The 27,337-nt window shown below is 39.3% G+C and overlaps 3 protein-coding genes across 4 annotated transcripts; 1 reads left to right on the top strand and 2 right to left on the bottom strand.

Moving 5' to 3' along the window:
* Positions 1 to 101: 101 nt before the first annotated feature.
* On the bottom strand, positions 102 to 5,281 carry ntan1 (N-terminal asparagine amidase). The gene is made up of 10 exons (XM_026170028.1): positions 4,841 to 5,281; positions 3,748 to 3,850; positions 2,867 to 2,932; positions 2,319 to 2,427; positions 2,151 to 2,224; positions 2,015 to 2,068; positions 1,864 to 1,917; positions 1,684 to 1,781; positions 1,251 to 1,364; positions 102 to 1,142 (listed from the first exon to the last, which is right to left on the bottom strand). Exons 1-10 carry the CDS (start codon positions 4,919 to 4,921, stop codon positions 972 to 974), a joined length of 924 nt encoding a protein of 307 aa, XP_026025813.1. The 5' UTR covers positions 4,922 to 5,281; the 3' UTR covers positions 102 to 971.
* Positions 5,282 to 5,380: 99 nt separating this feature from the next.
* On the top strand, positions 5,381 to 14,772 carry LOC113023715 (probable ATP-dependent RNA helicase DDX17). Its single transcript, XM_026170027.1, has 13 exons — positions 5,381 to 5,687; positions 6,582 to 6,741; positions 6,997 to 7,093; positions 7,369 to 7,502; positions 7,700 to 7,765; positions 7,893 to 8,034; positions 8,201 to 8,361; positions 8,458 to 8,630; positions 8,717 to 8,827; positions 8,942 to 9,003; positions 9,152 to 9,211; positions 12,096 to 12,329; positions 13,483 to 14,772. Exons 1-13 carry the CDS (start codon positions 5,635 to 5,637, stop codon positions 13,986 to 13,988), a joined length of 1,959 nt encoding a protein of 652 aa, XP_026025812.1. The 5' UTR covers positions 5,381 to 5,634; the 3' UTR covers positions 13,989 to 14,772.
* An 878-nt stretch (positions 14,773 to 15,650) lies between these two features.
* On the bottom strand, positions 15,651 to 26,466 carry LOC113023714 (ADP-ribosylation factor-binding protein GGA1-like). 2 transcript variants are annotated; one of them, XM_026170025.1, is made up of 17 exons: positions 26,369 to 26,466; positions 25,610 to 25,694; positions 24,103 to 24,178; positions 23,898 to 23,996; positions 23,478 to 23,601; positions 22,306 to 22,406; positions 21,935 to 22,015; positions 21,314 to 21,451; positions 21,122 to 21,203; positions 20,926 to 21,036; positions 20,661 to 20,804; positions 19,650 to 19,693; positions 19,243 to 19,433; positions 18,868 to 19,139; positions 18,589 to 18,758; positions 18,295 to 18,405; positions 15,651 to 17,539 (listed from the first exon to the last, which is right to left on the bottom strand). In XM_026170025.1, the coding sequence occupies exons 1-17, from the start codon at positions 26,415 to 26,417 to the stop codon at positions 17,429 to 17,431; spliced, it is 1,989 nt and encodes a 662-aa protein (XP_026025810.1). In that variant the 5' UTR covers positions 26,418 to 26,466; the 3' UTR covers positions 15,651 to 17,428. The 2 variants fall into 2 exon arrangements, with proteins under 2 accessions (XP_026025810.1, XP_026025811.1); XM_026170026.1 differs by lacking the exon at positions 26,369 to 26,466 and adding an exon at positions 25,835 to 25,947.
* Positions 26,467 to 27,337: the final 871 nt, after the last annotated feature.

Here is a 27,337-nt window from a genome sequence, read left to right as displayed (position 1 = left end):
ACACATTGACACTTTTTACAAATGGCATTTGAGCAAACTGTTGCAAATTATCAACCAAAAATGTATTTTTCGATCTGAACAATGCGAGCATTCAAAACAGATTTCCTCATTCACATTTATTTCTCAACAAATACAGCATGTTCACAAGTTCCAACAATTTACACTGAATTTATCAAGCACCTTAAAACACAACTGATGAAAAGGCCATGCATGAAATTTTTAATCAGGCAAAACTAGTAAAACCGCATTTTCTTTAATTAAAAAACAATCCATAACATCCACACTGCAGAATACCATACACATGTACACATGCAGTTTGTAAAACAAACATATTCTTAGCCAGGTCTGCAAAAGAATATAGTTTATGATAAAATATCTTTTACATGGTAGATGTGTTTTTAGTCAAAAAATAAACTTTAACTATTACACAATGAAGAATTTAATTGTTCATCAAAATACATGATAGAAATTGTTGCTGCACATCGATTTCTTAACTTTTATATGTCTACTGTCTTCTGGCTTTGGGAGAGGAGGTAATCAATCAGAGCTGTGTCACATCTGAAACTGATTCTAACACTTGACTAATACTGGACCCATGATGTGGAAAAGGTCAGCACTTGGACACCTGGTGAAACACTGTAAATGATTTCCTTTAAAAAGGGAAAACAGAAAAGCAGTAGGACCTTATCCTGAACTTGCTGCAGAAAAGCACACTTCGTATGAAGTCCTGAAAGTGAGAAAAACTATTAGAGGCACGAACAAAGAGACTGCCTCTACTCATTCCACTGGACCAGCCAGATGAGTCAGGAAAGCAATTCAACAGATACATGTTCAAGTAAAGTAAACTCCATTTTAAGACACAATAAACACAGAACAGAAATCAGGTGAGAGGGTCACAATGCATCCCACTGAGCTGAGAGACAAAAAAGGTCAGCTACTGGGTTAAGGTTCAGCAAGAAAAGAGTTGGACTCTATGACTGGACAACCCTCTCCCAGTCCCCAGTCTCCGTCCTGTGGTAGAACTGTGGTTGACCCCCTGGAAACAGGCTTTCAGAGTTGGGGTGGTCTAAAAGGAATTGAATAGTGGACTTCATATGCTGGACAAAGTGCGGTGGCTCAGCCCTCGGAGAGGTGGACAGGTACTAAATAAGAGGACGAAATACCAAAGTCATAGTCTGTTTTAAATACTCACAAAAAAAGCTTCTTGTCATTGGTTAACAACCAAAGACAATAACTTCCAATAACGTTACCTTTAAAATTGTGTCGTCATTCTGTGACAACCAGAAGGCAATATCCAGATTCTGAGACCATGTGCACGGGCCGATTTGAAAAAGTCCCCGACTCGAGTCATATATGTTAACCATCTGCAAGGGATGATTATTTTAATTGGTATGTTTCAGTTTTTTGCCAGCAAAAAACAAAAACTAAACATAAAAATAACAACAATTTCAAGATCCCAGATCCGTTATCCATTAAAACACAGACTTGTGAAAACATTTTTAAGTCACTTCAGTAAGTACTGGAAGTCAGAAAAAAAAAAAAAATCAGTGATGATGTAATCTGAGGATCTCTTTCAAAATTAACAGACTGATTAAATATGAGGTAGACAACTGAAAATTGTGTATAGCCAAACATGCATTTTTCTCTCAAAAAAAATCTCATCATGTCATGTTTGCAGAGCACCTCTCCTCCCGTGAAGGTCCGTGCTGATCGCAGCTCCTCTGCAGGGCCTTTATGAGGGAAGGAGGCAGGGTAAACGTCCCCTGTTTTAACATCTACACCTGTTCAGAAACAAAGTCACAACATATTAAAGACTGAATACCACGAAAGCACTGGATCCTGTTCTGTAACGGTATCACTTACCAATTCCATATACTACAGGTCTGTGAGTTCCATTAACAACCACATCGTTCATTTCTACAACAGCGAATCGAAGGCACGATTAGAGCAAAGGTTTTGTTTTGACAGGTGTATCTAAACAGTCTTCAACAGTTAAAACAAACATCAAAGTTACCTGTGATGCAGCATGTTTCCAGATGAATATCCTCCTTCTGTACCTGGAATGCTGCTGTGAAGTGATAAAAAGCCATTTAAGTTATGCTGCTGCATTACACTGCAGTCCAACATGAAGTAAGTTTGTAAGGTTATACCCAGTATATCAAGGCTGAGGTTATGGGATGTTGTTGAGTCGTCATTGAATCCGCCGACAAGATGGAGCTCAAGTCTGCATATTGGCAAGGAGAGGAGAAATGTAAATTAATTAATTAATTAGTTGAATAATCTGGAATTTTACTGCTTTTTTTATGTGTGTGTCATACCTGCCCTCCTTACAAGCATCACTCAGTGATGTCACCGCTTTCACGAGGAGTGGTACTTCAGACCAAGTGCTGGAACCGTCACAATGACCTAGGCAAACTGCTCCACTTCCTAAGAAATAATGAAACGTAATTGTTAACCACAAATTCAATATACAGTTTCCTTTTATAATGCCTTAGCACAAATGGTAAAATGGTAAATGGCCTGTATTTGTATAGCGCTTTACTAGTCCCTAAGGACCCCAAAGCGCTTTACACATTCAGTCATCCACCCATTCACACACACTGGTGATGGCAAGCTACATTGTAGCCACAGCTGCCCTGAGGCGCACTGACAGAGGCGAGGCTGCCGGACACTGCCAGACACTGGCGACACTGGCGCCACCGGGCCCTCTGACCACCACCAGTAGGCAACGGGTGAAGTGTCTTGCCCAAGGACACAACAACCGAGACTGTTGGAGCCGGGGCTCGAACCGGCAACCTTCCGATTACAAGACGAACACCCAACTCTTGAGCCACGATCGCCCCAAATATGGTAAAGGATTTCTCACCAGTGTGCCGCAGCACAACCAAATGGCAGGTTGTGGCATCATCAGATCCAATGACTGAAACGCATTCTGTTAAAAATAAGACAACAAAGCATGTTACTGTTATAGTGCAGTACATGATCTGGAAGACCAAGTAAACATGCTGAAGTGCTGAATTTTATACCAAATAGTCCATAAATAAATAAAAGCAGAGTGACGCTTAGAATAATTCTTGATCCAAAAGCTATTCAGTGGTCAGACTTCATCACACACTATTAAGGTTTCTGTTGTTGGCTGAATGCCTTGTAGAACAACAAGTTTTAACAACAAGCAACCAATCAACATGATGGAGCCAAGAGTTTTCACACTTGAGGTTGAGCAGCAATGGCAAAAAGTAACCCCAACGATTTCTTTACCTAGCTTGATGATGAGGTGGAACTGTCACTGAAAGTAATTCATGAATATAAGGCAGAAAACATAGACTGGGATTTATTTCCATATACTGCTACATATTAGAGTGGGTACCAGGCACGTTATCCATCCATCACTTTAACGCTTTGGCAATTAAAGTAAAGTGCAGACACAAGCGGAGTAAAATTACAAAATGTGTGAGAGCTTAGCTGCAAGTCTTCGGCTTCATTTTTGTAACTGATATGACAAAACTGGTAAGTGAAAATGTCTATGTCTTCTTTTTCAGTAGCCTCTGTTTCTGCCTGCCAAAACATAACCCTTGAGTTTTCAAGCTAAAATTGGTTCAACAGCATCTCCACCCATCTCTGTTATGTGGGCCCTAAAAGATCAAAGCTGTGTGAGGGTAAGGTGTAGACATAATAAAAGTCTTATGTATCAGTGTGTATACAGCCTTGCGATGAGGTCATCTGGTTCCAGTATTTTGTTTTACTCACTGTCTGCTGGTGTTGTTGCAGCAAACTCCCTCTGATGGACATACAGGAGGCACTTTGGATCAACATCAACAAGCGGCTTAGACCGAAATGCTTTTGCCTTTTCCTGTGACATGAAAGCAAAATAGTTAAATGGTTCAAAGTGATAAAACAAAGAAAACAACACAAACTGATTTAGTAGTTGACTCGGATATTTTTTCTGATCCTGACTCGTAAAGCTGGATCAATTATTGGGGACGACGGGATGCGGGCCAGCAGGTTTACAGGGGGTTACTAGGAGTTATGTTCGGTGAAACTTTAGTTGGGTAGTTTTATTGCACTTCCTGCAACAATTTGCAATTTTCAGCAACTTAATATTATTTCACTTTTCCTCTCACTGTCTGCTCCACTCTCACAGTATGACTGAGAGACACAATAGTGTGACCATAAACAAAAGCAAGGTGCAGTGAAGACTCTCTCACTGAGCTGAAATGAGACCAGTGCAATAAACGATGTGAATAATTTTTTAATTATTATTTTTCATTTATCTTGTTATTTTATTTATCTTTCAACTTCCCCTTACCAAAAAACAAAAACAAAAAACAACTAACTAATGACATACAGTTAAAGAAGATTTGAAGACTAGATTACCAAAATAAAGGAACAAAGCTAGAAGGCTAGAATGAATCTTATTCTGAGCTAAGCACAGGTATCCTACCGATCTCGAGGATTTGTGATGGAATTGAGATTTGGCAAAGCGACATTTATGTGTAAAGTATTTGTTTATGTGGATGTTACTGTTATTGAGGGTTTGAATCTTTTTCATGTTCGTTATTAGTCCATACTGGATATCTATAGCTATAAACGGAATCTATATTTAAGGTACCTGAAACGTAGTCGTAGTGCAGTTCTATAAATCATTCCTGTGTAACTTATTAGGTTTGGTTTTTTGCTTCATGCACAGATTTACAACCACTGACACTTACTTGGTTACTTTAGAGACAGTTAAATCTGTTATGTTAGTAAATTATCAACAGCGATTTTGTTAGCATAACGATATACAGACAATTCCTATTAAATGAAAAGGATGAGCAGCCACACTTTTGCAAAAACAAACCTGTAAATGTGGATTTTTGTCGAACAGGTCCGCTGTCGATCTTATGCGGTCAAGCGGTTTATTTTGAATGAACAAAGGCATTTCTTCAGGCTATGTGAACTTTACAGTGGTTGTTACGAAGAGCAAAAACTTCATATTACTATCTATAAATACCACATACTGAATTCATTACTCAGTACAGTCATTGGTTGCACCCATCTACTTGAACTTCCTGGAAGACTTTTCTTCGTCGCTTCACAGTCGGATGCACCAGGTGAAGCATTAGCGCCCCCTACTGCTGAGTTAGAGATTCCTTATGTTCTTCGTTAAAAGTATGAGATTTGTGTCAACACAGAGCTTTTTTAACTACTTTGTGGAGATCATTTTAAGGTCCCTCCATCTCACTTTGCCTTTTCACCGTGAAATAGGGCCCAAGGTTTTGACGCCACACAGCGATAAAAAGCGCATTGTTTACACTTATCATATTCACCATTGCGGCTAGTGAATATGCGTACGTAGTAAAGGTTCGTTTTAGACGAGGCTACGTAAACTTACTAGCTGAAGTCACGTCGGGAAAGAGGGCAGGGAGGAAAGGAGCGAGCTAGCCGTTTAGCTACGTGACGTACACAATAATTGTGTAATAATCCCGACATTTACGCGTAATTATCGTCTAATAGAAAAATAACGGAAGGTTGCGACGTTCTTGTCGTTGTTCTCGTAAATTGCGCTTATTTTGCCGTCAATCGTCGAGCGAAACGAAAACAAACCGCTCTCCGACGTCAAAGCTAGCATAACAAACACAACAGAACGGGAAAATGAGAGGGGGTTCATCTTATGGAGACAGAGACAGGGACCGTGGTCGAGACAGGTGAGTTTTTAGTTTATATGTGAAAGCAACATATTTTACACACAATTAGCTTTACAGACCTGGACTTGGGAGGAAGTTCGACCTGAGGCCCTGTTTTGTTTTGTTTTTATTAAACCCACAACCGATAAAGCCTAGACTTCCTCAATATTTTCTTAATTTTATTGTTACTCCATTATTATCATCATTACAGTACATTTGCAGCAGTACAAATGCAACAGTTGCTTAAAAATGGTGTTGAATTGATGCCAGGATCAGAATCAGAATACTTTATTAATCCCGAGGGAAATTATGATAATTTCATGATAAATTATGATAAAGTTCAGGTCGCCAGTATCTGCTGTTTAAATATCAGTAGGAACTACAACTTAGGGCTACCTGGTATTTTTAACATTACATTTTATTACTTAGGAAATTGTAAAGGTAAAGTGTTGGGGTTTGTTACTTCTACCGGTGTACATACATAATCGTTGTGTCATCACACTACACTTACTAGCACACCTTCGGTGGTGTTTGCACATCTGAACTTAACTGAATATTGTAACCCTAGGTTTATATCTGCTGCAGTCATTACATAATTTCTGTAAAGGATTAAAGGTATTATAACTATCTTAAAATAACCCTAAAGCTTTAGGTTATATAAACAAAGCACAACAGAGCATTTATTGGCTGGTGTAGAGGAGTTAAAGTCCTACAGTTTTTGTGGACTAATATAGGATTGGCACTGTAGACTTGATGATTATAATAAAATTACAGTGTTGTTACATGCATTTTCAGTAAGCCATACATATTTTGGTCAGGATCATAATTGCAGCATTAGCTCAACAGTCAATCCTTTGCTGCAGCTTGCGGTTCTGAGTCTTCAGTGCTCTTTATCTCATTGCTCTTATTTCTCAGGCCACGGTTTGGGCCCATGAGCGGTCGCGGTGGACCTCCACCAATGAAGTTTGGGAATCCAGGGGAGCGTCTTCGAAAGAAGCGGTGGAATCTGGATGAGCTGCCAAAATTTGAGAAGAACTTCTACACTGAACATCTTGAGGTGCAACGCGTGAATCAGGTAAATGTTTACTGTTTTTCTTCTACATCAGTAATATGAAAACGTGATTGACCTAATTTTTGGAGGGTATTTTTGGTAATAAGTTCTGTTTCAAATAGTGCTTTTGCTTGTGTGAGAAAAAGTGGAAACATACAATAAAAGCAGCAAAAATTGTAATTCTTTGGTAAAACTTTAGAACATACTCTGAAAAATGTGACCAATTTACACACCATCCCCTCATGTATGTTTTCCCCCTTCTTTTCTTGTTATGTACAGTATGAAGTGGAAGACTTCTGCAAAAGAAAGGAGATCACAATCAGAGGGTCCGGCTGTCCAAAGCCTGTCACCGCTTTTCACCACGCGCAGTTTCCTCGTCAGTAAAAAATACACTGCATAAACTATGATGCTGGCACAGATCATTTCTATAAAACATTAGCAAAGCATTAGTTTTAGTAATTTTTTCTTTCACAAACTCAAACATCCAGTGACTATAAAATCTCATAAATTTGTTTTAAAGCCATTATCAAAATGTTTCTTACACGTACTGCAGGTATATTTAAACAAACAATTCTTCTGATGAAAGGAAACAAAGAAGATCAAAACATCTGCACAGCTTTTTGTTGATTGTCTCCCTCATTTTCCTGACAGAGTACGTGATGGATGTGCTGATGCAGCAGAACTTCAAGGAGCCCACAGCAATCCAGTCCCAGGGTTTTCCTGCGGCCCTGAGTGGCAGGGACATGGTGGGGATTGCACAGACTGGATCGGGAAAGACACTGGCTGTGAGAATTCTTCATCATTTGGGACCATGACAGAATTTTTAATGCTTTATTTAAAAGTCAATAGTAATTTCTGTATGTAGCACATGTTGCTAGGTTAACTGCAGAAGTAGGAAGAAAATCATTTTTATGCTTATACCAAAAGATTTTCAAATGGGCATTAGTTGGTTTTACTAATTTTTTTGCATTTTTTCCTGCAGTACCTTCTTCCAGCTATTGTACACATCAACCACCAACCCTATCTGGAGAGGGGAGATGGTCCAATTGTAAGTTTAAACTTAATGTGTAATATAATACCATAATATAATACAGATTTTATTTAAATCATGATCTTAGTGCAGGTCTTCTGTCATTCTGTAACCTTCCTTATTTATTATCCTCATCTCGTCGTAGTGTTTGGTACTTGCCCCAACCAGAGAGTTGGCTCAGCAGGTACAACAGGTCGCTTATGACTATGGGAAGTCTTCCCGTATCAAAAGCACCTGTGTCTACGGTGGAGCTCCAAAAGGACCACAGATTCGAGACCTTGAACGAGGTATGGTTGGGTGTAGATAAGGACATGCAGTGGATTATTGAAAACTGTTATAAAATCCAAGAAATCTATGAAATGTTCTGTTCACTATATCCCACAAGAACGATTGTCACTTTGCCTGAGCACCTTTCAAGATGTGTATTGCTTTTTCTGGTCTTCTTGACTCTAGGGGTTGAGATTTGCATTGCCACACCTGGTCGCCTCATTGATTTCTTGGAGGCAGGGAAGACCAATCTGCGCCGCTGCACCTACTTAGTGCTGGATGAGGCTGACCGCATGTTGGACATGGGCTTTGAACCGCAGATTCGCAAGATAGTAGAACAAATTCGGGTAAGGCTGAGGGCTGGTTTACTATTAAGATTCTGGATAAAACCCTATCGTAGAAGTGTTTTTCAGTTAAAATCTATTTCCTTCTCCGTCTCGTAGCCTGACAGACAGACTCTGATGTGGAGTGCAACGTGGCCAAAAGAGGTTCGGCAGCTGGCTGAGGACTTCCTGAGGGACTACATCCAGATCAATATCGGAGCTCTGGAGCTCAGCGCCAACCACAACATCCTGCAAATAGTCGATGTCTGCATGGAGACTGAAAAGGACGACAAGTAAGAAACAAAAATATGACTAGAGTAAAATAGCATGTTGCAATCTTTCATTATAGGTCTAATTTGAGCTCTTTCTTTGTTGGAAGACTCATTCAGCTGATGGAGGAGATAATGGCTGAAAAAGAGAACAAAACCATCATCTTTGTGGAGACTAAGAAACGCTGTGATGATCTTACACGGAGGATGAGGCGTGATGGGTGAGGAGTTACTCTCTCTTGTGATAATTACAAAGTATTTCTAGGAGAAATATTGAACATTAAAATACTGAAGGTGGAGTAATCTTGCTACTTTAATGTGGTTTTGTTTTCTAGGTGGCCGGCCATGTGCATTCACGGAGACAAGAGCCAGCCTGAAAGAGACTGGGTACTTACAGGTGAGGATAAAGTGGTGCCACCTTCTGTCCTGTCTTTGTTGTGGGTTATTTTCCTCCCATTCATCTGTTACCAGTATTTTACAAAATGATCCTCTTCTTCAGTTTCATTTTGTTCTTCTGTTGTAAAGTGTTTGATTGTATTCCACAGAATTTCGGAGTGGCAAAGCCCCCATTCTGATTGCCACTGATGTTGCCTCTCGTGGTCTGGGTATGTCTCACCACACAATAGTTCATAATATCTCACTATCTTAATAATTCATAATATCTCATGTAATTCTGTATTCACTGTGTCATTGTGATTCGGTTTTTTTTTAATCTATTTTTTTTTTCAGAAATAACTTTTAAATAATATATACATAAAAGAATAACACAGTTATAGTTGGTGGGTTCCTATTAAAGTGACCTCTGTTCTGCTAAATATCTTTACAAGTAGGCCAGTAGATTGTCTGTAAGTGGACAGCTGGAGAACAACCTTTCTTGCAATTGGCAGATATAAATCAAAACACAAAATATACATTTTCTTGCAGAACTGTCCTCCAACAATTACACTCAGGTTGTTTATGTCAGTTTTTTGTTATTAGGAATGTATTAATTTGGGTCAACAATAATTACAAAATAACACTTAAATACACTAAGTACACATCTGCTATAAAAATTTTAAAAAAGGCTCCAATATTTTGCAAAAACTCATTGTTTGCCTTTCAGTACATGTACTTAATTCTAGTGGAAGATCACAAGTATGTCATTTGATCTGTTAACATTTTTGCATTTAAAAAATTAAGGTTAATAGATTTTTAAAAATTCATTTTAATTATGTTTCTATTATGAGTCAGTGTCATTATAGTAAATGAATAAAATAAAAGCTAAAGTGTAGTTAACTGAAATAAAACTCTTGAAAAAGGTTAACTGAAACTATATTTTGCACATAAACAAAACAAAATAAAAATATCCAAGAAATGTCCTTAGTTTTAGTATTTCTCAGGTTGGCTGAAATTTACCAATACAGCCGGTATTGGTACAGATCTTTATTGAGATATGGGGGTATTTATGTCATACTTATGTCACTGTGTACCAGTGTCCTTATTGTGAAATATATTCTAAGCTTCTTCTTCTTCCTGAAAATTACACTCCATATTATAATACTTAAAAAAAACTTGTAAACTTGTAAAACTTGTATATTAAAAATTAACTAAAAGTTATCAAAAAAACCGGCAATGAGTAAGTCCATACTAAAATCTAAAAAAAAAAGTTAAATACAAAACTAATAACACTTCTGGTTCTGGTTTTAACCTATTAATGTGGTCTCTCGGTTAAACAGGACATTAGCACATTCGTTACAGGAGCTTTTACATAGATTAATACACCAGTAATTGTATTATACAGTGTGTACATGTACTATTGCAATTAACCACAAGTGTGAAAATAAACTGAAAGGAATAACAGGAATGAATTTAGTGATAAACAATGAAACAAATCAGTGCTTTATATTAAAGCGCCCGCCCTTACTGTAATAATGTGACAGTCTAACGGACCATTTTGTCCAGTATGGAGGCTGCAGGCCCTCTGGTCCACTGGGTTTATAGTCTGTTTCTTGTTACTGCAGTTTAAAGGCTTCCTTCAAACGGGGCTCTTTGGCACGCTGCCTGAAAGGAGGGGTGTGTGGGACAGATGCTCCTGTGCACCTTTTCTTATGTCTCCTTTGTGGTGTCAGTACAAATTTACTAAGGATGTTGCACATATTGCACTTTTTTAAAAAAGATCTAAGCGTTAAAAGATAAATTGTGTAGTTGTCCCTTTATTCTGCAAAAATGTTAAAGTTTGCTATGTTTTGCAGATGCATATGTGTAGAATAAAGACAGATGAATTTTCTCAGATCCACTTGTTGACAGGATAATCTTGAGAAGGGGGGATAAGTGAAAGTGTCTTAATTTTTCCAAAATCCCCATGACCGAATCCTTGTTCTCTTTTCCCCTCTTCTCCTCTCAGGGTTTGGCAGCACATGGCAGCTGTAACAATCTGCGCTGCTGTCACTGCCCCCTCATTCACGTTAAAATAGAAGCTTCGCTAGTTTTAGAGGGATTACAGCCCCTCTTATTCGACTAAAAAAGATCCCCCCTGCCCAGTATTGTCAGAGTTTGTAAATCCAACGAGCCTTCCTTGGGAGCAGCCTGAGGTTCCTGTATGTCTGCCCATCGGTCCGTCCCAAAAAGCAGACAGACAGGAGAGAGAGAGTTAGACGGGCTCGTCTGGATCCAGTCCTGGCCAGGGTCTGAGGAGGGCCCTGCAATGCGGCGAGAGAGCAACAGAACCACCCGTTGTGTGTGTGTGTTTGTGTATACGTGTGTGTGTTTGCGTGGGTGGGTGTGTCTCTGGAGATTTAACGGTTCTGCTCCCGTCTGACGTTGCTGGTGTGAGCAGAAGGTGAGGGAGGAATCCTGTCTCCCTCTCCCTCAGCCCCTCCTTGTGAACCAGGACTGATCAGGGGGGACTGACTACCTTTGTAAACACAACATGAAGGGGGTAAGTACCTCACCACCCCTTTGTCCTAACTCCTCCACGAGCTCACCATACATTCAGGTGCTGCCTTAGTGCTCATTAAAATCAGTAGCATTCAATCACGGTACATTATTATTCCTATGTAGTAGGTAATGGTTGATTAAGTGGCTTCCCTCTGTCACGATGGAGGGGAGAAGGGAGACTTATTGATCAGCAGTGCTGTCAGAGCCCCACATCTTCTGTAATGAGAAACAGACTCGTTGTCCTCGCACATTCTGAGCAGCAGTCACATTAATGTGAAGATTACAAATCCAAATCATGATTTCAGCTGAATGCCATGCTCACTTTATATCTGCTGAGCACAAAAAGCTACTTTTCAGTTATTTTTGAATGTCGTTTGGATTTTTGCACGATGTCTAAATAAGCAGGTAAGTTATTCGTTTAGAAATTCTCCTAATAATGCATTTGGAAAATATTTAGTTGTAATTATATATTTGGGCTAAAATAAAATTACCTTTTTTCTCCAGAAGTCCTGATCTTGAGATTCTCATGTATTTACTTTCTCCCTTCCTCTAATATTGGTTTTAATTCAAAAGATGTGGAGGATGTCAAGTTCGTCATCAACTATGACTATCCAAGCTCCTCTGAGGATTATGTCCATCGTATTGGACGTACAGCTCGCAGTACCAACAAGGGCACTGCTTACACCTTCTTCACCCCAGGAAACCTGCGACAAGCACGAGACCTTGTCCGGGTGCTGGAGGAGGCACACCAGGCCATCAATCCTAAATTACTTCAGCTTGTGGACTCGGGCCGTGGAGGAGGAGGCGGTAAGAAGGACTCTGTCACGCTCTTAAACCTCAGTCAAATCACACAAATTTTGTGTGTGAAAAGGCTATCCATAAATATTTATCATACAACAGAAGGTGCTATTTTTTATCATTTAATGATGATTAATGAGTTTTGTTACTCTGTTTTAGACTCCTAGTACTGAAATCAGTCTTAAAACGTATTTGTTACCTGTGAATCTGTTTGTCCTGATTGTGCTTTACATATTTATACACCTTTGGTTCTAGGCTGCTGTTTAAGTTTTAATATGAAAGGCAATAGAGCACACAGGTACCTGTTCAGTATGGTCAGTGACAGTTGACTAGCCTGATTGTAGTGCAGGAAACACTACTGAAAAACTTCACACACAGCTTAGTCAAGGAAAGTCACTGCCTAGATTTAAATAAGCAAACAGTTAAGAATGTTCTATTGAATAACTACTGCAGTGATTAATATGTTTCACATGGAAGCAATGGTGAACCACGGTGTTTGAGGAAGAAATAAAAAAACAATCTTGAATGATGACCATCAGTGATAACTTAAACGTTTCAGATTGTTAAATATTATCAGTAGAACTCACAGTAAACTCATAAGATTGGGGTGAAACACCTGTGTGGCCTTAAGAAAACCACTCGTCAGTGATGCTAACTGGAAAGAAGGCATCCCTCATGAAACGATGCCCCCATAATGATTAGTGTCTTCATATAAGCTTGTAGGGTTAGTGTTTCGATCTGGGGTTCCTGTGGTGGTCAAGTTTAGGTTCAGCAATATTAAGTTCCTAAAAATGAGGTCAGTTGACTACCTAAATATGTCAGATTACCTGTTTTTCCTAACAATGGATATTTTCCTATTTGTGTACTCTTAACATGATAATGCCTGGATTTATCAGGCTGAAAGTGTGCTTCAGGCGACATTATTCTCACACATGGATTGGCCACCACAGGTTGGCCTTCTATTCTTTCGCTTAATTATATTTACAAAGTTATTACTCTGTTTTTTTTTTTTTACTTTATTATATTCTATTTCATTGACTTACTTTATTTCACCTTTTTTTTTGATTTGGTGGATAAAAAACAAGAATTTTCCAGTATATTGTGTGTGTTAATGTATCTAAGTATGTTCTTACCTGAAAATTGTTGAATTGCTGTTTTTCAGGTGGAAGAATGCGTTACCGTGGCAGCAACTCCAACAACCCGAACCTGATGTACCAGGAAGAGTGTGATCGTCGTATGCGCTCCAGCGGCGGCGGGGGCAAAGACAACCGCAGCGGCTTCAACCGTGACAACCGCAACAACCGTGACGGAGACCGCTCCTCTTCTTCCTCCTACAGGGACCGAAGCCGGGATCACCGAAACAACTACAACTCAGGCTCGGATCAGTACCAGAGCTACAACAGTGGGGGAGGTGGCGGCGGAAGTGGCAGCAGCTACAACTCTCGCAGTGGAAGCCAGGCCGGGAGCGTCGGAGGTCAGGATCAGACGAGCCAACCGCAGGGTCAGTTTGGCCAGGCTCCTCCTCCACTATCAGGGGGCCTGCAGCCCCTAATGGCTCAGCAGTTTGCTCCACCACAGCCCCCACTCATGGGCTTCATGGGGCAACCGCCGTACCCGTTTCCTTCGCCTCCCCCTCCTCCCCCAGGCCTGCCACCTCCCAGGAAGTAAACTGAACAAGCACCGAGTTCCTTTGTGCTACTTGTGCATCCACAGGTTACCTTTGTGGGCTTTTTAAAAACTCTTGAAATCATGTAGAGGCAGGGGTTTCAAAGGCATATGTGTAAGGAGGTAAGGGCTTATATTTTCTATTTGTTTTGTACTTTTTAATACACCCAAAATGTGGAATTTAAATTGTCTGATAGAAAAGGAAATCTTCAAAATTTACCAAGGGTTTTCTAAAGTAGACTGCCACTGTACCTGCACCATGAACCATAAGTATTGTGTTTCTATTCCAAACAAATGCCTCAGAGGATGTGATCTACTTAAAGGATTTGATTAAAATGAAAGCGACGTTAGACTGAAGCCTCAGTATTATGTGGATCATTGGGCCGGTCTACTATAAATTCATTAATAGGCACATTCCAGGCTCATATCATTCTTGAGCGCTATATTAGTCTACACTTGTTCAGTTTGAGACATTTTGGCTAGCATTACATTTTATTTATTCTTTACATTATAGCTTTATTCTCTGAAGCAACATTGAAGTTTGTCTCTTCTCTCCAATAGTTGTCATACCAGTCAATCATTGAGTTTGTAGTGTGATCGTTGTACTAGACTCAGATTTTGTCACGCATGCTTTTCCTTTCTGCTGTCCCGTAGCATTACTAAGCACATTGTTGACTAAACTGCAGATTGTTGCTCGTTTCCCTTTTCCCCCTCAACGTGTTCTTTTTATTGCATTTTCCTAAATAAATCAAACCAATAAAGTGTTTCCTACTTTTCAAATGATTAATCAAGCGTGTACACCTGGTTACTTCCCTGTTAAGATGACCTTCACTATATTATTGTAGTACATTCTCAGGATTATGCACGTTTTCTTTTCTTTTTTTTGATCAGTAAATGCATATTGGTGGGGATGGAAGTTGACTTCTGTTTACAGTTGGTGCACAAAATTATGACTAACATGGACATGGGTTACAAGGAATGTGCTACATGCAGTTTTTTTTGTAGAAAATGGTTTCTAGAAACTTCAGCTTAGTATTTATATCTGAAACAGGTTTGGTAAAGGGGGAATCCACTCTGATCTACTTATAACCATACCACAAATTGCTCTCTCGGTTTTAGCATTTACTTATTCCTTTTTGTTAAAAACGTGCAATTAGCTGTGGCAATAATAACAAATCTTAGCTGGCCTATTAATACCCAAACCTAGCAGTTCTCAAAAGTCGGACAAAGCCACAGCATGTGGAGCATGGATGAGCCTAATAAGACTTACAGTTGTGAACTCTAGTTTTTAAAGAGTGTGCCACAAAAAGTATAATATCGACTTAATTTATTAAATTTGTTTCGAGTGGAAAGCCTCCTCCACACCTACATGTCAGTAGTAGTAGCAGAAGGGTGCCAGTTTAGCTCAGTGGGTCAGCAGCCAGCCATATGCTGCATAACCAGAGTGCAGCAGCCTGTGTTCAAGTCTTCTCCTTCACTGGTAAAGACAAAAAATTATCAAAAAAACAAACAAACTGTTTGATACCGTTATGGCAGTCCTGCTTGTCCTTTGTATTTTTATAATGCAAATCTGAATGGAATCAAATCCGTTTCAGCGTTTTTCACACCAACTACCCATAATTGATGAAATCTACCTTATTGACAAACTGCTAGAGCATCAAAACCTGGAGTGTTTATCTTTATTATTGCTTTCTTCCGTTTAATCCCAGATGTTAGCAGTAAAACTGCCTGTAGATAAATTAAAACATCAGATTTATAACATAGAACCATCTTAAAAAGGGAAAATTGCACAGTTTAACATGGGTCAATTTATCAAATTAAATTTAATACATGTACAGCAGAATCAATATTACACAGTGAGTGATTTCTTAAATTGCCTCTTAACAGACTGTGCTCCAATCAACTCAACAGCCGTGGTTATCAGAATAATCCCATGAATTCACTTTTGTGTGTCATTTGTTTCACAAAGTCTTTCCCGGTAAGTATATGAACAAATGAAAACAAAGATCAGATCAGCCATTTGTATACATATATGTACAAAAGGAAAAAGAAAAGGTTTCATTTCAGGCACATGGCAGAATCAAACCAGATGCCAGTGACGTCACCTCAAGACCGGGTCAATCTTTGGGTCAATCAACCATATAAAGGGATAAAAAAAAAAAAAAACGAAAGGACCATGTAGTGTACACGGGAATGATTTCATTTGCCAAATTTAGACACAATAAGTGCATGTAAGATTAACTCAAAATCCTGAGTGTAACATAAGGTGATAAAGTGTCCCAATCTTTTAATAACACAAAAGTGCAGATATTTTTAGAGGCAGCGATTTCATTTGTGGGCCTTTTGACGCAACAGGAGAAAAAGCACCGCTGTAAATAATCTTAAAAAGCAAAAAAGTAAACAATAGTCGGTTCAGTTTCAGGGTCCTGGTATTCTCCATGCTGGCTCACAAATCCAAACTTATTGGTCCAGCCGAACAAAGCAAAGCTTTCCTTCGAGTTTTCAGTCACACCTGTGCTTTTCCTACTATGACCCGCTAACACGGCTGCTGTGAAAACAGGCGCATTCTCACAGCTTTGACACCCACACCAACCATATGTAATACCTCCAAATACATTAAAACTCAGACTATTCTTGAAAAGGAAAAAAATAAATCACATTCCAATTCATCATTGAATTAGTTACTGCATCATTACAGATCGTTATCTTCATACGCTAAACAGCTCTACCCCTTGGCTCAAATGGAAAACGTCTTCGGTGGTGTCATAAGTGGGAGATGAACGTTTGTCTTATTTTCCTCTTCAAGTTTTCATTTAAACTGGAGGCGGTTTGCTAACGCGTTGCACCAAAGCTATGCTAAATTCCATCATTTGATAAGAAATGAATAAGAAAACAAAGAATATTCTAAATCCCAAAATGTTTTCTGGCTTTTGGTAAGATTGTTTAAAAACCTCACTTGAAACATTCAGCTGACCTAAGTGAGTATGAAGTGACAGATCTGCCATGAACGCTCAAACATCTGCTGAAATGCAGTCTCCGATCGAACATCTCCTTTAACATAAATGTCAGATATGAGCTGTTATTACATGTTAACACTTTGCAGTATGTATACTGGACAAATGCACACATTCAATTTTTAAAACATGTTTTACCAAGAGCCGCTGCACTGAATCATGTCGGCTTTATGTCGCTGCGCTGGACTGATTGTTGGACAGGAAAAGAAAAGCGATCAGCAACAACGCTTGGGAACATGGATATGATCAAAAAAGGACAAAAAGGCTGTGAACCAAGGCACGCGGTGGAAGCTGGTTCCCGCAACTGCTTCCAGAGTTTGAAACCACAGAAGCGTAAAGGTCTCCGGGCCTCAGTCAGCATTGAGGGAAAGCTTCAACCTAAATGTAAAGGAAGCAGCAGATCACATGACAGGATACTGGTCCTTCACACTAAAGGTTTCCCCAAGTGTTTGGAGGTGGGAACTGGTCGACGTCACCAGATTCATCGTGAGATTTGTCCCCCAGGTTGAAAGTTAGTTTGTACCGCAAACGGACTTTCTCCTGTGACGACACAAAAGCAAACAGGTTAACTCATCAGTGATATGCAGTTTCACTCCTATCACTGTTCTTTGCTGCATTTGCACTTTTAGTATACAATCATCAACATTTCTCCTTAAAAAGGCATAGTTTATTTTGATCAGATACAGAAGGTGAGCAATATACTGCTGCAAGGAAGGTAAAAAAGAAATATATTTTAGCCACCTAAACACAATGTCAATTAAAGTGTTCCAGTTTTATTTACAGTATTTTCACAGCTTCAGACAAACACCAATTAAGCACAGGGAAGTTCTCTTTAAAGCCACCAGCCTCCTTTAATAACAGTAATTTTACCTGAGAGAACGTGGCAATTGCTGCATTCATCGGTTTGTTTGCGACTTGTGTTTTAAAACGTTAAACAGTAACCCGTGCTCTGAGATAAATGTACATTTTTTGCCAAAAGAGTCTGCCTTTAGAGCAAATAACTGCTTTAGTGTCGTGTTGCAAATGAAAGCTATCAAATTAAATGAAATTATAGCAAATTAAAGCAGTGAAAAATATTCTCAGTACACAGAAAGAAACAACACAAGCTTTGCTTCTGTGACAGTAGTCCTGCCTGCTACCTCGAACTGTGGAGGGGCATGCTGACTGATCTACTGTAGATAAAACACTGACGAGTAACTGGTAAATGTATAAAATGAATAAAATGCATATTCTGACCAGAGGCGATCTCAAGCAAAGTGCAGTGTATAAACAATGCGGTTGAAGACGTAGATTACCTTGTGAGGGTTCGCTAGCAGTAAAATCTGTGTGATGGCAGCTGGAGACAAGATGGGATTGAAGGCGGGCAGCTCAGTACTGGAGGGAGGCTGAAGCTTGACTTTCATCACCTAGATAATGTACACCCATTGACACATTAAAACCTACATGCTTTCCAGCTGGCTAAAACAACAAAAGCTCTCAAATTAATAACAGAGATTGACTTAATCTCAACAAAGAAGAATTTCTGGATCAAAAGCATGAGACATGGCCATTGCTACCATCAGTACGAATTTCAGGAAACAGGAACCTACTCTGGGCACAGCTGCCTGGAAGCGGATGTTGGTAACAGGAATAGGAGCTGAAGACAGCATGGAGATGATCACCACCAGCACGTCAGGTCGTGATGGAGGGCAGTCGCGGGCAAAGGTGAACAAAACCCGGAGACTGTGCTTATCAAATACAGTGACTGGTAACAAGGTGCCTGAAATAGATTGAAAGAAATCAAAAGAAAGGATTTCAATTTATGTTACCTCCATATTAGCTCACAAAACCTTTCATGACTAAGGCTAACTTTTTGTTCCAGTGCTTACTAGGTTTGATGATTTCCAGAGGCACAGTAACATCAGCTAGAGAGATGCTGTCGTAAGTGTCAGCAGTAGGTAATGAGGCTTTGTCAGTAACTGTGAGTGTAAGATTGGAGAGCAGCACAGCATCAGACTGCTCTGAATGGATGACGGAACTGGCCCCAGGAGCAGTAGCAGAACTAGAGGTGGAGGTGGAAGTCGCAGCAGGTGTGGGCTTTGAGCTGGATTTAGCCTGGAGATCTCGTAAAGGGACTCTTGATTGAGGCTGCAGCTTATCCCTACATGAAAAAGAACAAGGACACATGTTATATGGCAGCTCTGCGCATGTCAAATTCCAACAACAGCACGTTACACTACAAAGGTGATGACAAAAGCACTTACCATTTGACCTGCTGGCTCTCTGGAGGCAGAGACTGCTGCAGCAGTGCCTTTCCCAACAGATCCAGCTCTTCCATGGCTTTAGGAGGAGCAGTAGCCCCCTCTACTGGTGGAGCCCGTGGTTTCTGAACTACAGCTGGTAGCAACACTGAAGCTGGTGCAGATTGAGTAGATACCTCTGTTATATCTGATGACTGAGAGAGAAAAACTGAGTTATTTTAGTGTAAAAGGAGATGAAGATGGCATAAAACAGAAAATTAAACCAGTGGCAGGAATCCACTGTGTAAGATCTTTACATGCTATGATTTATTTAGAACCACAGCTGGGTAACAGTAAAGTAAGTTTAAGATTTTAATAAACATGTCACACAATTTTACTGTGAGCATATTAAGTATCATCTTACTTCGCACCTGAAAAGTGTTCTGAGAGTCACCGTTTTCAGTTACATTCAGTCCTGAGAGAACAGACAACAAAAGTTAGATTACATCCAATTTAAGGTAATTTTTTTTGGAATCACTGAAGCCTTTTTAAAGGAAAAACAAAGAGCACACACTGTATACAGACACAGTCACTGCAACTGAAGACACACACACAAGGTATGTCCACACTACCCTGCTTTATCATCCTTTTTGTGTTACGTGTAATATAATATACTAAGTAAGAGACTTGGTGCAGAAAGAAGTCAGATTACATATAATGTGCTCTAACTAGAGTCACGCCCTGTTGAACATTTATGAATTTTATGAATCGAAAATGGCGAAATCAATCTTTTACATACACTACAGTCTTATACTGTACTAAGGGAAAGAGACTAGACTTGTGATCTGGCCAGCAACACATTTCTTTTCCGCTAGGTATTAGATCACATTAAAGTGTATAATTTTGTTCAAAATTTATTACAGAACATTGCATTTTATCACAGGTGACTTTTCTCATCTGTTTTTGTAATCTTAAATGAAACTGTAGGATTGTCCTCCTTATAAAGGAGAAAGGAGCAGAAATGCATGATTCTTATTTTTTTTAAAAAGTCTACTTGAAAACAGCCCAATGACCTCTGCTCTGCAGCACTTGGCATGTCAACTGACGTGACTTTCTAACATTAGCTGTAGCCATTATTCACGTTAAATGCAGAAAAACTTGACTCAAATAATGAAAAAAGTTCCAATTGTGCTGCCTAAAAACTAAATGAGCGCTAACAAAAATCTAAAAACTTTATGTTTCACTCTTTCGTATTTTCCTTAATTATGTCTATACACAGGTGTCTCTGGAAAATGAGGTCAGGATCACAGAGGAGGTCTGTCTCTGCAGGATGCTGCGCTTGAATCAGTGGAAAATAAGGCAGAATTGTGCTGAGCAGACTGGGATGTGCTTCCTGGCTTTCTAACTTTTTGTTCACAAACCACATGATTTTTCCTGCTTACCAAGTGACATGAGCTCATCATCCAAGAGGCTCAAGCCCATATTCTGAGTCAGAAGTTGCAGGCTGGAGGAGTCTGTGTTAGACGGTGCGGTGTTGGCTGATATGTTAAGGCCTGTCAGATCCACAAGTGCTGAGCTACTGTTGCCTGATTTGGAAAGAAAATACTCATTTGTGACTCAGAAACTGAGGGAGAATTAGGGTAAACTCAAATAGATGGTAAATAAGACTTTATTGCAATCTTCAGCTGTGACTTTGAAGGCACCCACCTGGTTGTAAAGACGAGTTTATGACATCTTTAGACACATCCTCTCCCTTTACGAGCTGTCGGTACTGATTAATGACCTGCGTCAAACTGTCATTGGCCTGCAAGATATCCGCTGTAAGCAGAAAACTAATCAGTAAGACAAAAATTTTACCCTTTGAGGCCTAATTTTTATCTGTTTGTATAGGTAACAATCTTACCTAAAGCTTCATCATTATCCTCAGTGTCACTCGCTAATCGGAATAGGGTAGGCCTCATCTTCTCACAGCGATTGTAGAGATCCTGCAATAAAAAATACATCATGAAACCCTAAAATCACACACCCGCTGAGCAGTACCAGTGGGAGCACGAGACCTGCAGCAGCTCTTTTTAATGTGCTGCGTCCTACAAACCTTAATGAGCTCCTGGTTGCTCTGGGAACAGCTCTCCTTATTGTAGCCCTCCAGCAGCTGGCTCAGCAGGCTGACGCTCTCCTTCACCTCCTGGATGGCATTCACTCGCTTCGACACTTTCTCCACTCGTTTTTGGTCCTAACGAAACGTTCGGTGAGATCACACAGTGCCCAAGATCAAAAGAAACTTTTGCGGACCTTAATTTTTTCACTCAATCAGGCCATGAAGGACAGATGTAATGATAATAAATAACATCTTATACCTCACGACTAATATTTAATGCCACAAAATATGAAAGTAAAGCAAGTGCACATTTTAAAACCCTATAATTAAGTCATTTAATAATGAATTTAAGTTTTATTTCACCAAAATTCATGCGTGGCATCTGATTGACTGTCATTAATCTTGATCAGTATTAGTTTTTTTATTACTCTGCACAGTCATTCTCAATAATTTATTAAAACATTTAAGCCTTGATGTTTGATCATTTCACTAAAGCCATAAATATTAAATGAATACACCATCTCCATAAAAGCTGAAGAAGACCGAGTCAAACAAAGGGACATGTATGTGAGAGCACATGTTGTAAACCTCACGCAGCAAACAAAGCCGATGACTCACCTCTTGGACCATTTCCTTAATGAGCTTGTTTGCTGCTCTTAAATCTTCAGGGTGAGTGCTATTCAACAAGCGGGACAGCGTCTATAAAAACAGGATGAGACAGAAGCAGGAGAGGAAAGGAAAGAGGAAGAGAATTCTTTAAACTGCTGCTCCCCCAGTTTTTCCCAGGAGTTCAACTTTACATCATTTGATGGGAAACAAACTCGTGATGATTCTGTTGGAACAAAGCCCATCCTAGGACAGAAAATGAATGACGGATTTGTTTCTAAATCCTGAAATGTCAACTCGTTGGTGCAGGAATACACATCCATGATTTCACAAGTCTATCGAATGTGATTGGTGCGTCCTGATTACTTGTGTAATATATACACCTTGGATTTCTCCTCATCTTCAAAGATGGCACTTTTGGCTCTGGGTGGAGGGGGTGGGAGGGGCTTGTCAACGGGAAGCACAGGATCCTGCTTGACAATGCCTGGAAAAAACAAGAACACTCATTAACCTTTGAAAAATACAACATCTATTGAGAGGGCCACCTGCATTTTAAATATCGGTTCTATTTATAAATCACAGATAAAGAATCGCGGTCACCTTGACCTCTGTTTCAACTACGATGCCTGTGATACTACTGCTTTAATACTCTACACCCATTAAATAATTTTAAATGAGTCTTCAAATATATAAAAAAAAAAACCCTACAAAAAACAAGTTTAATACTAATATAATCCAGGAATTTATGACAGCTGTTGGAGGGGAAAGTCTGTTTCTGCAATCAGACTGGGTTCAGATGACCATGACTAAGGACATCGGTCTCATGCTTGTGCTAGAAAGGAGAACTGACACATTCTCCCTACTAATCAAAAAGAATGGGGAACCAAAAAATACATTAACACTAAAAAAGGGGGGAACTAAAAACATCCATAAAACATGTACGATGAACTAATGTGCAACCACGGAGAACAATAGACTGTTAAAGGGGGCCTATTATTTTTCATTCTTCAAACAGGTGGAGTAGCTTTGCATGATTAACAGTTCAAAATAATGACATTTTATGTTATGCTGGACCTCAATACAGCCCTATGTCCTCTACCTTTAGGCCCACCTTCCCTTCAAACTTTTTCTGGTATTCCACACGTCAGAAACCAAAAGAATCCATCGACCCACAAGCCACATTTTTTTTTAAACATGATTAAAACTAGAATTAAAGTCAAATAACAGTCAGAATCATAAGAAAACACTTATTTGTTCTCAGGAAAAGGATCTTTAATTCAGCCTAATTTTACTCTTTGCAATCTGCAGTTTGAGAAACACTGCACCTTTTTCCTGACTGGCTGCCTCTCACAAACAAAAGGCCTGAACAGCAGACAGGAAGGGCTGCTGTGACAACCATTATTAAAGACATCTGTGTCACCAACATCATACAGCATCAAGACAAGAAAAATACGGTTGAATCTGAGCTTTCACATAAGTTCATTATTTTAAACTTTGTAGAAGTCATTTGTCTTGATGGTTACACATAAAACTCTAAAACATCAGGAGAGCTCACCCTGTTTTTTCAGCATCTGATATGCTTCCAATATCTTGGTCTCATCTGGGAGTCTCACCGTCCAGCTGTAAATCATCTCTAAGACCTTCTTCTTCACTGCCTCTGGAGCTCGGGCTCCTAAATACTACAAAGAGAGGGGGAATGGGTATTAACTAGTGCTAAAGAAAAACAGACTTATTCTTTCACAAATGAAAATGAAATTGGGTCAGAAGAAAGTACTTATTTGGTACAAGATTTAATATTAAAACCTTATCCAGGCTGTGTTTTCAAACAAACTGTAAACTAAATACAGCTCAATCTTTTGTGAGATTCATCAAATAGCTGTCATTTTCAGTAGTTATACTAAACTATAAAAACCTTCACATGGATCTTTGGTTACAGCCAAACTGGTGAGGCAAAACATAGAACAACAGTCGTTACCTTTGGTGAAACCACTTTGATTAGCTCATTGAGAAAGCGAAACTTCCCCACTTCACTATGAAATCGCTTTCCACAGTTCTTCATGCACGTCTCAAGAACCTGTGTTCAAAGGTTGTTGGTTTTACATTTGCACAGACATGCAGAGTTTAACATGACATCCTACAGACCTTTGCACTTGTTGATGCTGTGTGCAGGACGATCTTACCGTTAGCGCTTGCATCGCCTCCCACTCCTGAGGAGACTGAATTTTATGTGCCAGAAGTCTGGTTGCAAGCTGAGGCCTGAGAAAACAAACAAAAAGGTTTCACTACAGTGACAGACTTAGGAGGTTGTACAACACCTTAATTTAAATTTTTAGTGATATACTAAGTATAAAATTCTGGTTTTAAACACTACCAATTTTTTGAACCAACATCTGCCACTGGCATCAGCAAATTTACAGTACTGTGGAAATCTCTTGAGCCACCTCGTGTCTTTACACTTTCCTTCCAAGGAGGAAGATTTCAGTGTCATTTTTTAAAAAAGTGATCTTGAGCAGTTCTTCTTCAGGCTTTCTAAAGGTCTTTCTTTGGACATTCGGCTGCTTTTTCATTCATTTTCAGTTCAGTCCTCATACCTGAACATTTTCAGGGATGTTTTTTGTCACTTTATACTGATTTATGAATTCATGCATTAAAAAGGCACCCGACTCAGGGAATAAGCCATTCTTAAGGAAAGGAAACAAGTAGAAAAGGCTGAGGTATGCCAAATCACACAAGAACTGGACTGAAAAGCCTGTGACAACAGAGAGCAATGAATCCAAATGTAAAAGTTTTGGTTCAAATCAATACATAGAAGGTCAGGACAGCGGTACAACAGTGAGTGTTTACAGGGATCTATAATACGCAGTGGAGGCTTTGTCATGGTTTGGGGCTGCATTTATAGATCTTGTAATTATGAACACAGAAAACTATTGTCAGATTTTTATCCAACACACAGTACAATTTAGAAAGCATCTGATCAACAGTATGCCAATAATCCCAACACACTGCTAATGCAGTAAAAGCCTTCCTGGATAAAAAGAGAAAAAACAAACCCAAAAAACACACATACTATGGAAAACTATCATGGAATAGTCTGCCCAGATGCCAGACCTCAACATTATTGATGCAACGTGGGATTATCTTTACAGGGAACATCCAAAGAAGAGGCACTGAATGTTCTTCAAAAAGCATGGAGAGCTGTTCCTGATAACTAAAGAAGAGCAACAGTATCTCTCTTCTTTAGTCATCAAGCCTGTATAGAAGAATAAAGGTGGTCACTTTCAACCACGTTGGAATTCTACGAACTTTGTTTTTTTTTTTTCTCTTGTATATTGCATTTCCATTTATTTCTGCATATTTTAATAACTCCCTACACCCGCTTCCCATTTTCCTGCCAAATATAAAGAAATTAGGGGTGGCTCAAGACTTCCGAAGTGCTCCAAGTAAAATTATTTAAAGCCAATATAGACATTTCACCATTAAATCCCTGCATCCCTAAAATTAATTAAAAATGTCACATACAAGCAAACTGTTAAAAAATGCATTACAATCCTTTAAATCAATACTACTCTAAAAAACTGAAAGCAAAGGGACACAAGTTGTCAGGATGATAATGTCAACCGCTGGTACACCACGTTAGTCTCCATTTCAGTGTGAAATTGTGAAACAAATGAATCATCATCGACTCACCCTTCCGGTTCATTTTCGAGCTGATCACAGAATCCCTTTATTGAGTCCCAGTCAATTTCCTTATTCAGAGGATTGGTGGCCTTATCTGTGTAAAATTGAAAACAAACAAACATATCCTCAACTTGCTTTAAATGCTTGGCGTGTTTTTGAATTTCAGACCTGAAAACTGGGACAGAACCACTTTAAATCGGATTGTTATTTGTAGATCTGTGAAGGCAGTCAAACCTGTCGCTTTACACCTGACTCTGTGCAGCAGCTGTGGCCTGTGAGCGTGTGCAATATGTAAATCAGCTCTCTTGCTTGGAGCAGATGAAGAGGGTGGCTCGCTTTTGGAGACGTGTGTCAGATTATAGCCCAGGTGTGACAGGTTTCCTGCTAAACTTGGTCCTCAAGGAAACAACCAGAAGCTAACTAGTTGCTTGATTTTTAGCCTTCAGCTGAGCGTTACTGACACCTTTAAATTTAAATGTCACCTTTCTGTAGTATCACTGAGCTAAAGCGGACAACAGTAAACTACCTTTAAACTCATAATGAAGCAACTATGAAACCGTATATAACTGTTGGAGTTTGTTCCTCATCGCCAGCTGCACTTTTTAATTTAATGGCTTTCGCTGACTCCTCTCTGCTCCCGGGGGAGGAAGCTATAAGCGTCAGCGAAAAATTCACAATGACTAAATATGTCGATGTACCTCAGGGGCATTTCGGTTATCTATCCACGTTCAAAACCTAATCGAGTATTGTAATAAATTGCTAACTTACTGATGCGAGACTGCAGACTGGCCTCATCTGGAGGCGCCGCCGCCGCCATCTTTCAAGAATTCTAAACAAGAAGCAAGCTATCGCGAGACTTTTGTAACATATCGCGCGAATAGCGAAACATTTCAAGGGCTTTGAGAAGATCTCATCAAACAGCGGTGGGAAAGATACTACAGCTCAGCTGAACTCAGATCATTAACAACTAATTTTATTATTGGCGATTAATAAAGTTTTCGGATTCTGGTGGTGAAAAAACATGTGCCAAACACAAATCCATTTATCTAATTGACTGTGATAACAATTTCATATTTTCATATTCTTTTCCCTACACAGGTTCGAGGACGTTCCAGGTGAACACGCGCGGTGAGTTACAGCCAGCGAGGAGTCACGCAGTTTTTGCGTGCATGTCTGTGCTCGTGGACATTTGTGAGCAGAAACACTTATTATTAAATTATGCACTTACACTCAGAGTTAGAAATTAAATATTTGTATTAGAGGGAAGGAGTATAACAAACTATAAATTAAGCTAATTTGCACGTTTTTATTCTGCTTTTCTAATCAAAAAATTGTTAATGCAAGAAAAATATCCAAATATTAACAGGAAAATCTCAAACCAAACTCTTACCACCCCTCTGTAAAATCAATATTTAATATCAATGACTTACATGAAATACAGTTAAGTAATAAAATGAAAGAAAACAAGTGAGCACTACTGCATATAAACCCGACTAGATACATACACATATACACTTGTGCTAACAATTCAAGAAACATTTGGTATATTTTATATCCCCCCTCTGTCCTTTTCTCCGGATCCTTGTAGTACTTTGGTAGTAGTATTGTGGTCTTAGGAGCTGATGTGTCAGTGGAAATGAAAACAGCTAAACTGTGACAGCAAAATGTTAAGAATACATATTCTTACCCAAGGTGGCATGCTGTGGCTTTTACAGAAATGCAAGCGGAGATGACCAC

Source organism: Astatotilapia calliptera, chromosome 6 (genome assembly GCF_900246225.1).
Source record: "Astatotilapia calliptera chromosome 6, fAstCal1.2, whole genome shotgun sequence".
Classification (NCBI taxonomy): domain Eukaryota; kingdom Metazoa; phylum Chordata; class Actinopteri; order Cichliformes; family Cichlidae; genus Astatotilapia; species Astatotilapia calliptera.
Note: the sequence above shows the minus strand (reverse complement) of the source record. Positions and strands in the feature narration are given on the sequence as shown.